We start from the raw sequence: 15,040 nt of genomic DNA on the forward strand, positions 1-15,040 counted from the left end.
TTTTTGCTAAAGCACCAAAGTCTGGGTGTATAATTAAACTCTAAATGCTGTTTTTTGTGTTTGAAGAAAATGTGTATCCCTGCACTCCTTGCACAAACATTTAACATTCTCCAAATGGCTGTTACACAGACACACCCGGATCACATAGACTAAGTCGCTAATACTTCAGAAAAGCTACTAGATTGCTTGTTCTGATGAATCACTACAAAATATGTGTGTCTAACTCTTGACTCAACTCCTGACTAAGGAAGGAACAACTGTATTGGGTAAGACATGCAGCTAAGAGACCCATATCTTTCTACTCTCTTTCTCGTTGCATTCCTCCATCGATGTGAAATATTTGACCCTTGGGGGTCTGCTGGGCAGCTCAGAGGGCTGGAGAGAACCCTCCTATCGCCTCTAGTCTTTTAGGGAGGTAGAAAGGCATTGGGTGTGATTTGTTAAATGTGGGGTGCCCCCTGTATTGTGTCCCGAACACGGGGACATCTGGCAGTAGCAATACGGCCATGTGATAAAAGCCTCTGTGGTCTCTGTCCTCTTTCTCAACCAGTGAGCTGTGCAGCATTGAAGCACTGCCCTGACATTCTCATGCTAATACACAGAAAGGATGACAGCAGATGTGAAACATTTGGTTCTGTTCTTGTTCACTTGTAAAGAAATAATGTGCCCGTTATCATTATTTTACTTTCTGCTGTTCCGCTCTGTGTTATAAAACAGAGAGAAAGAATGTTTACAATGGAGGCCATCTTCTTAGGTGGCCTGAGGCAGAGAGAGGGTTGACTTTACGTGTGACTGTTGGGAAATGGAATATCTAAGGAGAGTGATGGCTCTGAGGTTGACTCAGTGAAAAAGCATTTTAGCTTCAGAATAAGGGTAAACTACACTAATATAATCCTACTAAGAAACATTTGAACAATGAGTTAATCAAACAGGTGTGTGTGTGTGTGTGTGTGTGTGTGTGTGTGACAGCCATCAACAGGCAAGGCAGGTTTGGGACAAAGTTCCCTCCCTACTGCCATTTCATTGGATCCTGACATGCCTCTCACATACCTTTGCAAAACGTTTACACACTCTAATTTGATTAAGACATGCCCATCTTCCTCTCTGGAGTCATACAGAAGTTTGATACAACTGCCACGTGTTTAAAATGAAATAAAGGTGCTGAATTTATGCAACGTCATTTTAAACAACAAACAGTCTACATGTTGTATTCTCATCGTGGCTAGAGTACTGACAATGCTGTTTTGGCAATACATTATTGGTTTAATGCGAGAGAGCCATCCATTGACATTTAGAATTGCACTGCGTATTCAACTGTTTTCTGACGTTGAAGTAGACTTACAATATTATTTATTATAAGGACTTTAACAGCTCGAGCGCTGGGACACATGTGAGGGTTATTTTTGAGTGAGCCGCGTGCAAGGTCTAATCCACTGGTGGATGCGGAGCAAGCTCCGGTAGCCTACGAGCTGTCCCCTCTATTTCTTAATGGCAAGACCCGACAATGTCTGCCTAGCATGGCTGTGGCTTCTGAACCGGAGACCCAAGGACAGTTATGGCTTTTAGCCGAGTCTATTCGGACCCCCTGTCCCGAGGCATTTTCAAGAAATTTGTGGTCATGCTGTGTTCTCTCCTCACCTCCCTGTACCTCCTCCACTGCCTCACGGACCGCTGCAGCAGCATGCCCACGCCGGTGAAAGCATCCAGCCAAGTCGTGGGCTTCTTCGCCTCGGAACTACACGACTTGAGGTCGCTGAGGAGGAAAAGACTGTTACAGAAATGGACCACAGGGTCCATGCCGGGCTTGAGCTACGAGAGCGCCGACAACGCTAAACGCGCCTCCGAGTACTCCCGGTTCAACGATGCTGATACCGGACAGGTTTTGTACGAACCGGGACATCAGGTGGACAGTGATAACGAAAAGAACCGAGAACTGTCGCATTATACGCAGCCTTCTTTGGGTGATATAGTTTATTCGAAGAGATTAGCACCTCGGTTTATGGTGAAGACGGGGAGTACAGGTAAACTCAGTCCGCTTGGAGACGGGACCAAGAAGCTTCCCCAGGCGATGATCATCGGTGTAAAGAAAGGAGGGACGCGCGCGCTGCTCGAGTTCCTCCGCGTGCATCCAGACATCCGAGCTGTGGGAGCCGAACCGCACTTCTTCGACCGCAACTACGAGAATGGGCTGGAGTGGTACAGGTGAATGTTTAAATAAATACATTAAATATAAATTAAATTATTATTATTGTTATTTTTTATTAGCAGTGGGTTTATTGTTAGTAGTATTATTAGTAGATTATGATAAACCTATGCCTCTACTTTCCCAAATTCATCAGTGCAGAGTGAAATATTGTTTGGTGACAAGTTTTAAAAGTTGTGCTGTTGTGTTGTTTTCAAAGTTGTGCACCGCCAGTGCCTCTCACTGGCAACACTTGTTCAACGGACCAAGTTTTATAGCACACTTATTTTCTATTACTTTGTTGCATTTTTGTCTTTGAATGGGCTTTAATTACAGTATATGGTCCTTTTTTCATTACAATATACAGGATATAAACAAAGATATTTACATGTAAATCATGGACAACTTGGTGCCCTATAGGCTACTTTATTCAACTGTTTAACCAGTGTCAAAGTTGTGGGAGAGCTCTCATAACACCTACATATATCCTATAATTCACTACAGATTAATTGGATATTTAGAGTATTTTTGATATTAAGAAAATACGCATTTAAGATATTTTTTATTTATTTCTTTAGCCTACAATTAACACTGCGTAATTATGACCTATTAATTAGACTAACGACATGTTTTTCCTACCCAATTATATAGGCTATTGTCTTTTCCAAGACCAATGAGTGGGATTCATTTGTAACGATAGTTTACATGATTAAGTAGCCAACCTTCTCAATGACCTTATCAATAAGTTCATATTTTATTTACTCATAATGTATCTTGGCAAATCGGCTTCTCTCTAGGTTTCATGGCAGACCGCAATATCACCTTATAAAATGTATCTCCCCAAAATCCTAAAGAAATATATTAGTGTCTTATCGTCATTTATGACACTTTCCATTGCATTTAAAATAAAGTAAATACTTTTTATGTAAAAAATAAACGTAATTGCTATCTTGTAATGAATAATTATCAAATATAAAACATATATAAAAAAAATCGAATTGTTCTTCATAGGCCTATTCAACATCACCAATAGTTGAATGGGGAGATACAAATCAGTATTATAGGGAAAAGGCCCAGATTTAGATAACAAGCAAAGTACCGCCAAGCAAAGCACTTTAAATGCATCGGGAGTAGGGTCAATGTCTGACCTAAAATAAATATTCTCAACAAACTCTAAATACACATAAATACAGACATACACTCTCTCCCCCTCAATCCCCTCTCTTCTTTGGGAGTTACCATATTTTATCCCACTTTTCTCTCTCTTTATGTTGAAGCATATGAATTTGTGATCAGTAGGTTCACGTTGTTGTGTGTGCATACGTTTGTGTGTGTGTGTGGTTGTGCACACGCCCATGTGCGTGTGTGTGGTTGTGCGTGCGTCCATGTCTGTGTGTGGTTGTATGCGTGCCCATGTGTTTGTGTGTGTGTGGTTGTGCGTACGCCATGCGTGTGTGTGTTCTCTCTTCGGGGGTTCATGTCTCTCCCTCTCAGTGGGTCTGTGTGTAATGGGGCATTGCCGACACTGCAGCTCTGTTTTTAAGAAGGATTAGGGTTATAACGAAGGGTTACCTGAGTGTCTCAGGAGGTTTGATTCACCGTTTGATTGAGTTAACACTATGCAGTTCACTCTAAAAGCTTGGAGAAACTTCTCCTCTCACCCGGGCCCCCTCCTTCTAACTCCCCCAAAGCCCCCATCCAGCCTCGGCCCCCTCTCATACCCTAGCTCTCATACCCTCTCCCCACACACAGACACCTCCTTCTTTGTGCCTCTGTGAGCGTGAACACTCTCTCTTTTGGCCATCACTCTTTCACACCCTTCTGTTTACCTATTCATCCATTGTGGGAGTGTATATCCATGAGGGTTCCATCTATCCTGAGGAGTTGCCAAGATTCTTCTACATGGAATTTAGTCCATGAGCTCCAAGGACTAGCCGAACAAACTCAACCTCAGGGCCTGTTACACTTAATGCCTTCCATTAAAATGGGGAATGGGCCCTTGAATTAAAATGGCCGGAGCAGAAGAAATCAAGAAGGGTTACAACAACTTGACTGACTAGTCAGTCTGAAGGAGTGCATCTGCTGTGTAGAGGTCCACTCCTGTCAACTCTGTTCCAGGAAGTCTGAGAGAGACTCCCTTTATTAATAGTCTTTGTGTGTGGACACTTTAACACAGTCATTTAGACTTGAACGTGATTGAAGTGTGTGAAACTTTGTTATTTTACTCAAGAAGTGTCAAACACGCAAACGGAAGTGGAATGCTGTTGCTGAACCGTTAATAACCTCTGTGTGTGTGTGTATGCTTTTGATAGGAAGTAGCCCTCTCATTTAGACATAGGGCTTGATTCAATCAGCCGACATCGCCTAGCGGTTGTTTCGGAGGTGTCTTAGTTGGTTGTTTTGGCGGTGGTAGAGGTGGAACTGTGTTAGCGCTGTCAAATCCACAAGCGGCTCCTGGTATTATACCTAAAGCGGACATTACCATTGGTTGCACGGAGTTTCATTTAAGAGAAATCCCATGCAGCCTTGTTTACAAGTTAAAACAGATGTAATCTACACCTCCATTATGATGATAGGAACCCTCATTATTTAGTTGAATGATTTTTCAAGTTGACCGTCATTTCTTTATAGCCTACGCTTTCTCCTTCTGAGCTTCTAATGCGAGTAGGGTGGGTGTGGCTTCATGACAATGATCGCAAGAGCAGCTGCTCACCAATTTGACGGCTCCAACGCAGTTCAACCTCCAGAACCGCTATGCGGCTGTTTGCTGTCGTCAGTAAATGCTTGATCTGATTGAATCTAGGCCTTAGTTTGATTGAAGTATGTGAAGTTTCTTTTTCCCTCTATTCAAGAAGTGTCAAACGCTAATGGAAGCGAAATGGTGTTTCTGAACTGCAGTGCACTCGGAGTTCATTCACTTGACGTCAAAACCCTCTAAATCTGGGTTTCAGCTGTCAAGCTCTGGACATTTTTTTTCATTCTCTTTTTTGGTCTTTTGTACTGCTGCATGGAATGGCAAAAAAATCTGCAGATTATAAAACACACATGACAATGTGATGGATTTGTGCAAATGGCTAAGCATTAAGAAAACAAACAAGAGAACGGTCTGGCGCTATTCATTCATGCTACTTGTCATTTTTGTGTATTGTTTCACAATTCTAGAAAACGGTTTTGGTTCTAGAAAGGCGGTCTCGGTGGTAGAGGGAAACAAGGCCATGGTTTCTATAGCTAATCACTGCATCCAATTTCCTGGAATTTCGTGATTCTTTTCATTAGTGTGTGTGTGTGTGTGTGTGTGTGTGTGTGTGTGTGTGTGTGTGTGTGTGTGTGTGTGTGTGTGTGTGTGTGTGTGTGTGTGTGTGTGTGTCTGTGAATAGTTAAAGGCAGAGAGAGCAGAGGCATCCGTCTCATGGGACTTAGAGTCTTTGTTTAGAGTAATGGCCGATATGTGGACTGAACATGAATCACTATGGCCTGTCTGTCTGTCCCTGTGGGAATGTGTGTGTGTGTGTGTGTGTGTGTGCGGGCGAGCGTACGTATGTACATACGTGTGTGTGTTTCCGGGGTGTTTGTGTGTGTCTATGGGAATGTGTGTGTGGGGGACATAGTTTAACACTTCTAAGTCCTAATGTGACGTGGCATCAACAACATCCGTCCGTGTTTTCCTGCTTTCCCAGTGGAAACATAGACAGACATATTGTTGCCCCCAAGTCCCTACGGAAAGTTATCACTGTTTTTGTAGAAGATACCAAGAATAATCGTCATTATTTGCATAATATTTTTAATATTATTTTCTATGTAATATATCCAACAGTTGCAGTGGCGATTTTAGTATGTAAATCTTGGTGGGGCAATCTCAAAAAGACACTACACAACACTAAACAATATATTAATTGCAGTATAACGGCAATAAGCAGTGCCCACAAACTGTTAGGGCCTACATAAAGCTGTCCCAACAGCAGAGCTTTCTTTCCATCACAATGGAGTGAATCCTTACCACTGCTACACCTGGCTATCAGCGGAGCCTTGTCTGGCAGTGAAACAATTAATTCAGCCTCGTTTACTGCCTTTTTAAAAAACAAAGCTGATATGATTAAACAAATGTGACAATTGAGATGATCAAACTATGGCATAAAGGGAACGAGGAGCGGATAAGAGGCATTACGTAATTTCTTATTATTATTTATTACTTTAATGAGCGAGCGACGACGGAAGTAGTCCATATATGTGTTCAGCACTTTTGAAATATGCAGCGACAGAATGCAGAACATGGGCTGCTCTTACAGTATTTTCCCCTGTACACCAAGTCAGAACCGTAGGATAAATAAAGACTTTGATAATAAGATGTTGACATGATCAGTCCAATCAAAGGTACTGTACATATGACATGATTTGACGTCATTTTGTCTGTGGTCAATGACCTTGAGCCTTCTTGGAAGGTCACATGTAATATAACTCTATGGCAGGACCCAAAGGGCTGAAATTTTGGATGTCTACCCTTACTAAGGATATAAACTTTGGGATGATGTAGTGTCCCCATGAGTGACAGAACACTGAGCCAATCACGACGCAATGCTCCTATGTTTGGCTGGCTCACCCCACCACCACAGAAAGCACTGAGCTAGGCTGAAACACCTGCATTTTGGAGCTGCCTTACTCAAGAAAACAATAAAGAGACCATGTTTGTATGCGGCTTTATTGTTTAACTCAATGATATGTAAACTACCGTTCAAAAGTTTGGGGTCACTTAAAAATGTCATCGTTTTTGAAAGAAAAGCAATTTTTTGGTCCATTAAAAAAACATCAAATTGATCAGAAATACAGTGTAGACATTATTAATGTTGTAAATGACTATTGTAGCTGGAAACGGTACATTTTTTATGGAATATCTACACCTGCCCTGATTAACGGGTCGCCACTGGACAGTTGTAAATAACTTTCACCAAGTTTTTGGAGTGTTTCGAATTCAGCATACCCAGTGTATCTCCCTTCCCCTGACAAAGTGAAATCTGATCCACACCAAAGTTGTACTAATGCAATTTGTACAACAAACCATTATCTTTTAGTCTTGTAGTACGTTGGGTAAAATGTAGGTTTTATGCATTTACATGTGTGTGTGTGTATCTGCCTCTCTGTGTACAATGTAAGTAGTTGTACAGGAGGTCTACATTGTTAGCCATTAAACAGGAAGTAGTTCTAGGTCTACATTGTTAGCCATTAAATAGGAAACCAGCGGCTCAGTGTTACATTTCACTACCCATCTCTCTACCTTGTACCGAGACAATAATGCTTGACCCGACAAGCTATTGTTGTGGAAATGTGATGTACTCCAAGTGAACAAGGTCACCGACAACACTCTGATGTAATGAAAGGTCCATGTTGATGGTAGTTTAGCGTTATGTCTGGGACCTACTAGGGTTACCCTCTAGCTCAGCCTTCTACCCTCTAACCCAGCCTTCACCTGTCAAGGCCAGGGGATTTTGAGGGGTGAGTGGGGGTTGAGCGGGGTCTGCAGGGGTCCGAGGGGGTGCGCTGTCTGACATCACCAGACTGGCTGGATTAGGCCAGACCAAACCATCTAATGAGTTAATTGCCCTTCATAAAAACACATGTGACCTGTACCAGACTAGCAGTCTGAGGTCCCTGCCTGCCAACACATCATCCATCCTATACATAGTATATTTCCAGAAACCCATGTTATTGTCTTGTTAAGCCAAGTCTTACAAGAAAAATAGATGTGATTATTTTGTATTCAGTTGTTTGCATGAAAAGTATGTTGTACCAAAAACAAGACACAAGGGAGTGAATTATGAATGAAAAAGCTGAGCTCCAAAAAATATAATTTTGTGTAAAATTAGGGCATTTACCTGTTTATTGAACTGGCTGTATTTGACAGGAAATGAAGTAATGGTACTAAAAGTTTTCTGATAATAAAAGCATTGACCCATAGAGAACGGTTCTTTGAGGATTTTCTGTAGTGCTGCTCTCTGTTCCTCTGGCTAGCCCTGTCTCTGTAGTGGCCTGTGGTGTGAGGCCGTCAGATGTGGATGTAGGGAAAGACACTATCAAAGTATGTTTTTACTGTACTCCAAATGCCAGGCATACATTACAAGATCCAGATGTAAACATTTGGAATAATATTTTGGATCCTGTCCCATATATGAATACCATAAACATTCATTTTTCAAACTCCTTTGTGATTATCATTATTTCCTACATGAGTCTAGTCGTCCAGCCAAATAGCTTCGCTGATGCTGCTCCATGTCTGAAAAGTTGCACAAAGAAAATACATTTACTCAGTCGTCAGAACTGTTGGTGAAAAGTGGTTTAAATTCCCAGCATTTTCCGTGAGCTTCACTTCCAAGTTGTTCATATTTTGGCAGGGTTAGGTGTCAATTAAGTGGGTGGCAGAGTTGAGAGGGCTGCCTTGTTTGTTGCTCTCAGACATGTCACTCGTCATTGGCCCTGTGAAGAGGTCTGGAGGACACGTGGAAAGGAAAGGCTGGCAGCTTATTGGTAGGGAGGAGAAACATCCCAGCAGTTAGCTATATTACTGTGGACGCCTTGAGTAGTGTGAGGAATTTCTGTAGTTTTCCATTATAGCAAAGTCTATACAGGCACACAGAAGCAATGCATTTACAGTAGATGACTTTGCAACTATTCATATGTCATACGTTCATTAGTTAGCCTTCATCGTGGTGTGTGCTGCTGGTTGTCATATGAAAGCAGAACCCTACCAAACAAAGAGACTTTGTGTGTGTGTGTGTGTGTGTGTGCGTGCGTGCATGCGTCCACGCTGTATGCATCCCCCCAGTGTACCACTGGCAGTCAACATTGCTTTGATCTGGCTTGGCCAGGAGTCCAGCTATGACATGTTCTTCCTCTCAGAGTTTTAAACGGAGCGAATGAGTTAAAATGGGCAAAAAAATCCACTGCACACACTGGTTGAATCAACGTTGTTTCCACTTCATTTCAATTAAATTACATTGAACCAACGTGGAATAGACGTTGATTGAAATGACGTCTGTGCCCAGTGGGTCTGTCTCTTTATTTCTCTCTCATACGTACAGTACACTAACTCTCTGGTACCAAGGTGTTTGATGTACATTTAATACACTCGCTTCTCTGAGCCCAATTGATTTATCAGATTTTCCTTGAAGGTGCACTACTGAAAACACAAAGCTGCATTGAAGCACCCAGAACAGTGCTGGACAGGGTGGTAACCCGATCCCCTGAGAGAGCAAGAGAGAGCAAGAGAGAGAGAGAGAGAGCTCCTGAGCATGAGACCCTGACTGCCTCAGGGTTGTGAAAGTGATTATCATGGATTATAATTGTACTTGTAACACAAGGGGCCCCTCACCTTCCACTGGAGGAATGTAACCCACCATCACCATACACAAACAACACACACCAAGGTTATTATAGTTTTGTGTTTTTATTTCTATTAGACTAAGATTTTCTTTTGAAATTATTTTTAGTTTCAGTTAGTTTTCACATCTACTTTACTAGTTTTATTCAGTTTCAGTTTTATAAAAACATTTCTATTTCGTTTTGATATTATTTAGTTTCAGTTTTAGTGTTAGAGACAGAAAGTAGCCTAATGTGTGGGAGGCTAGGAGCCATTTATTAGTTGTATAGTTGTTGTGTTTTTCGAATGTCACTTCTTGTCACTGTGGGTCAGTAATGCATAAGGTGATGGATCAGGTTATAGGTTAGGTTAGGTTTAAATACGTAGATAGTGGGTCAATTTCTGGGTCAACCAGGAGCGCTGAAGCGCGAGGCTCAACATTTCCACTGTTTCAGTCCCGCAGTTACCACGTTGTAGCAGCGTGAAGCGCACCTGTGCAGATAATCTGCCTTCAGAAAGTATTCACGCCCCTGGACTTGTTTCACATTTTGTAATGTCAAAGTAGAATTATGTTTCTGACTTTTTTAATAATTCATGAAAAATTAAAAGCTGTAATGTTAATAAGTATTCAAACCCTTTGATATGGCAAGCCTAAATAAGTTCAGGAGTATATACTTGCTGAATTAACAAGTTACATAATAAGTTACAGTGTTTTAACATGATTTTTGAATGACTACCTCATCTCTGTACCACACACATACAATTATCTGTAAGCTGAGCAGGGAATTTCAAACACAGACTCAACCACAAAGACCAGGGAGGTTTTCCAATGCATCGCAAGGAAGGTCACATATTGGTAGAATAAAATAAAAATAAAACAGACATCGAATCTCCCTTTGAGCACCGTCACGATATTTATTACATTTTGGATGGTGTATCAATGCACCTTCACTACAAAAATACCGGTGTCCTTCCTAACTCAGTTGCTGGAGAGGAAGAAAACCATTCAGGGATTTCACCATGAGGCCAATAAAAAATATTCCAAAACATGCATCCTGTTTGCAAAAATGCACTAAAGTAATATTGCAAATAAATGAGGAAAAGCAATGAACTTTTTTGTCTTGAATACAAAGTGTTTTGTTTGGGGCAAATCAATACAACACATTACTGAGTACCACTCTCTGTATTTCAAGCGTAGTGGTGGCTGCATAGTTAGGCGTATGCTTGTAATCGGACTGCTGTTTTTCAGTATAAAAAATATATAGAATTGAGCTAAGGTAAAATCCTCGAAGAAAACTTGGTTCAGTCTGCTTTCCAACAGACACTGGGAGATTAATTCACCTTTCAGTCGGACAATAACCTAAAACACAAGGCCAAATCTACACTGGAGTTGCTTACCAAGAAGATAGTGGATGTTCCTGAGTGGCCTAGTTACAGTTTGGACTTACATCTACTTGAAAATATATGGCAAGACCTGAAAATGGTTGTCTAGCAATTGTCAAAAACCAATTTGACAAAAAAATGAAAATAATAATGGGCAAATGTTACACATTCCAGGTGTGGAATACTCTTAGAGGCTTACCCAGAAAGACTCACAGCTGTAATCGCAGCCACAAATGATCTTACAAAGTATTGACTCATGGGTTGTGAATACTTATGTAAATGATATATTTCAGTCTCTCTCTCACTAATTGGTTGTACATTGTGTACACACATAATATTATAATTAGGATTTCAGTTTGTGTGTGTGTTATTGGGTTAGGTACATGAGAGTTAGTCTGAAGTCTTTACCATTCAAACGCACCCAATATCTGCGGTGCTGCTCGGGGCAATGTCATCTCGCTGAGTCTACCTGTAGCCCTTTCCTACCTCGTGGCTTCATGGGTGGAATGTTATTAATATTGAGGAATGCTTTTCCAACAGTCTTGAAGGAGTTCCCACATATGCTGAGCACTGCTTTTCCTTCACTCTGTGGTCCAACTCATCCCAAACCATCTCAATTGGGTTGAGGTCGGGTGATTGTGGAGGCCAGGTCATCTGATGCAGCACTCCATCATCCTTCGTGGTCAAATAGCCCTTACACAGCCTGGAGGTGTGTTTTGGGTCCTTGTCCTGTTGAAAAACAAATTATAGTCCCACTAAGCACAAACCAGATGGGATGGTGTATCGCTGCAGAATGCTGTGGTAGCCATGCTGGTTAAATGTGTCCTGAATTCTAAATAAATCACTGACAGTGTCACCAGCAAAGCACCCCCACACCATCACACCTCCTCTTCCATGCTTCATGGTGGGAACCACACATTTGAAGATCATCCGTTTACCTACTCTACGTCTCACAAAGAGAGACTTCAAAGTTCTTAAAATTTTCTGGATTGACTGACCTTCATGTCTGAAAATAATGATGGATTGTCATTTGTCTTTGCTCATTTGAGCTATTCTTGCCATAATATGGACTTGGTCTTTTACCAAGTAGGGATATCTTCTGTATAACACCCCTACCTTGTCACAAAACAACTGATTGGCTCAAACACATTAATAAGGAAAGAAATTCCACAAATTAACTTTTAACAAGGCACACCTGTTAATTGAAATGCATTCCAGGTGACTACCTCATGAAGCTGGTTGAGAGAATGCCAAGAGTGTGAAAATCTGTCTTCAAGGCAAAGGGTGGCTACTCTGAAGAATCTCAAATATAAAATATATTTTGATTTGTTTAACACTTTTTTGGTTACTACATGATTCCATTTGTGTTATTTCATAGTTTTGTAATTTATGTAATACATTTCCTCTATCTTCTTTTTTTTGAAGTCCATAACCATGTGTGTGAGGTGTATACTTGTGTTTCAAAGTAGATTTCTTTAAGAATCACTCTGTGTGAGCCTGATTTAGCCAAGTGCGGTGAAAGGTTACATTTTAAAGTACATCTCAATGTGACCTGCCAGATTCAGAAGCTTGAAGCTCCATCAGAAATAAAAGCTTGAAACCTCATTAGATTTCTGCCCCTCAAAAAACTCAAACTTAAACATAATTCATAATGGTTTGTATTGTATTTATTTAATTTAGTTTTGGAGTCAAAAATAGTAGTTTTAGTATAGTTGTTGTTTAAGAAAAATGTGTTTATTAATTATTATGTTTCAGTTTACTAAATCGTTTTTTGATGAATGGATTTAATTTCACCCTTGACACACACACACACACACACACACACTTGCACTTGATCCCCACCATCACCCTTACACACCCCAGCAGCTGACCCTAGGAGGTCCCCATACAGGGTAGTGGGGTAGGTTGGGGAGGGTGAGGTGGGGAAGGTTGGGGAGGGCAGTGTAGTTTGGGGAGGGAGGAGGTGCGGTCGGTTGGGCCACGGTACTGGCTGTCAGCAGCTGCCCCCTGGCATGCAGGGAATCTTCCCCCTGATGGGAGGATGGGGTCAGGCAGCAGGTGCAGGGTGATCCTCAGACACCTCCTGAATTCCCCAGACGCTCACACCTGATGTTTTCACCTGACTGACCAAGGCACCCAAAATAACAACCTGTTTGTTGTCTGTTGGCCTGCGTCTGTCCGTCGGTCTGTCGTTCATTCCTGTGGAGGTCTAGTTGGTAACTTTGGTACAAGTGGCCGAAGCCTCACCGACCAGGGACCATGGTGAGCTGCAGACCTGATATTTGATATTTTGCTTGAGCCTGCCTGAAGTGCCAGATGGGTAGTTTTGCTGTTTTGGGACTATTCAATTGGTTCATTAAGCTAGGTAAGCTCAATCAAGCACAGATAAAGTATTTAAAATGATATCAAATAGTATTTGAACCCAGGTCTGGTGAGCTGAGCTTTACTGAGAGCCTGTAGAAAGAAAGGTAATTGATCATGGTTAGGGTTAGGTCATCGAGGGCCACCTAGAGGGCTTCACACAGAATGTACCACCCAAAAGAGTTCAGAGTTCACTACAGCAGACAGCAGATGGTATTGTTGGGTATGGAGTTACACTTGAAGCATTCTGCTTGTTGTTTATTTGCTCTGGAGGTTTGCGTCCACACTAGTCAGGCCGCAACCTGTTTGTCCCTTTATTATCTTAAGAACACTTCCGTTAAACAGCTGTTGTTCTTGTTTTATGGGGTATTAGTAACAGTACTAAGCAGTATCCGCTCAAGGATTCAGATTACAAAACCATTTGGTTTAGGCCTACAAATGCACAAGGCCTGCAATTCTCCCCTATGGTTTGAAACGTTATAGAGCTGAAGCAATTTACTGAAGCAATTTACTGAAGCAATTTTGATCATGTCTTAAGGCCAAATGTGCAAAATATCCCAACATTAGACCTCTCAAGCCTTTGCCCATAAGTCTGCTCCATTGTAAGGCAATAGGTGTAATTCCTAAAACGAACGATAGTGATTTACCGGTTTTCAGCGACTGTTTGTGAAACTCAATGTTGTTTATTCTCCTTGAGCTCCCTCTGTGGAAACTTGTCATGTAATGTTTTCTAACATTATAGAGCTTTCCTTCGGCTCCTTAAGGCACTTCTCTTATAAGTTAGTGTATCCACTTTATATGAGTCTGAATGAAAAGGACCCATGTCAGTCATTTCACTGACTGCCATTTATGCCCCCCTCCCTTCTACTTTGTGTTTCAGTTTTTTCTGGAAGCCCAAGGGGGATGGGAGTAAAGTGTTATTCTTTCACAAACAAAGTGAAATCTTAAACCTATCATTTGGTAGTGAGAACCGTTGCGTTCAGGTTTTAGGCTACTGGCACGGTCTCTACGGTCTCTCCACTAAACAAATCACGAAAGTACTGAAAAAATGTATGCAGATGGATCATTTCTTTAGAGCTTTAGCATGAAAGCCACAATATTGTTGCAGATTGAGGTGAGCCAAAACCGTGTTATTTGGGCAGAGAGAAGGCCGGTTAAATGATGCGTGATGCAGAGTACATGCATGTTACAGCCCTCAATGGTGCGGAATGATGGAATAAAGCCTCTGCCTTAGCATGATGGATCTCTCTCTCCCATCACACAGGCAACAGCTTTATCACAGGACAGGGAGCCGTCCGCCGTGTTTTCCACAAAAGAGAAAAAAAGAGGATGGGGAGAGTGGGGGGGGGGGGGGGGGGGGGGGGGAGAGAACCCAGATCTTTGGAAAGCCTGGGAACTAATAAAAAGAAGGAAGCCCTCAACTCTTGAGTGTTCTGTTTTCCATTTTGACCGTAATACATTTCTCTGAAATGACTTTGCCACACATCCAATATGTCCAGCTTTTTGGCACAGTTTTTGGAGTGCCTGTCAAAATTAACAGCAGTTTAGTCGGTTAAATAATGACTCCTCAAAAGGTTACAAGTCCACAGTTCCTTAACCACCTCTGCAGTGAAGTCTTGTTGCTCTCTTCCTCTCCACTTTACTTATTCATCTGTTTAAACATGAAAACAACACACTCTCTTCTTGGTGCCTCCCTGCTCTCTACCTCTCTCCCCTCAGCCTCCCTGCTCCACACCTCTCTCCCCTCAGCCTCCCTGCTCGATCGG

The 15,040-nt window shown here is 41.8% G+C and overlaps 1 protein-coding gene across 1 annotated transcript in view; it reads left to right on the top strand.

Moving 5' to 3' along the window:
- The first annotated feature begins 1,082 nt into the window (after window positions 1-1,082).
- si:ch211-216b21.2 (heparan sulfate glucosamine 3-O-sulfotransferase 3A1) overlaps window positions 1,083-15,040 on the top strand; it is a 47,640-nt gene continuing 33,682 nt past the window's right edge. The window contains exon 1 of the mRNA XM_021576254.2: window positions 1,083-2,202. Coding sequence (XP_021431929.2) covers window positions 1,556-2,202 — 647 coding nt within the window. The 5' untranslated portion in view covers window positions 1,083-1,555. The remainder of the gene's footprint in view (window positions 2,203-15,040) is intronic.

The sequence above is a fragment of the Oncorhynchus mykiss genome, chromosome 20, assembly GCF_013265735.2.
Source record: "Oncorhynchus mykiss isolate Arlee chromosome 20, USDA_OmykA_1.1, whole genome shotgun sequence".
Taxonomy (NCBI): Eukaryota; Metazoa; Chordata; class Actinopteri; order Salmoniformes; family Salmonidae; genus Oncorhynchus; species Oncorhynchus mykiss.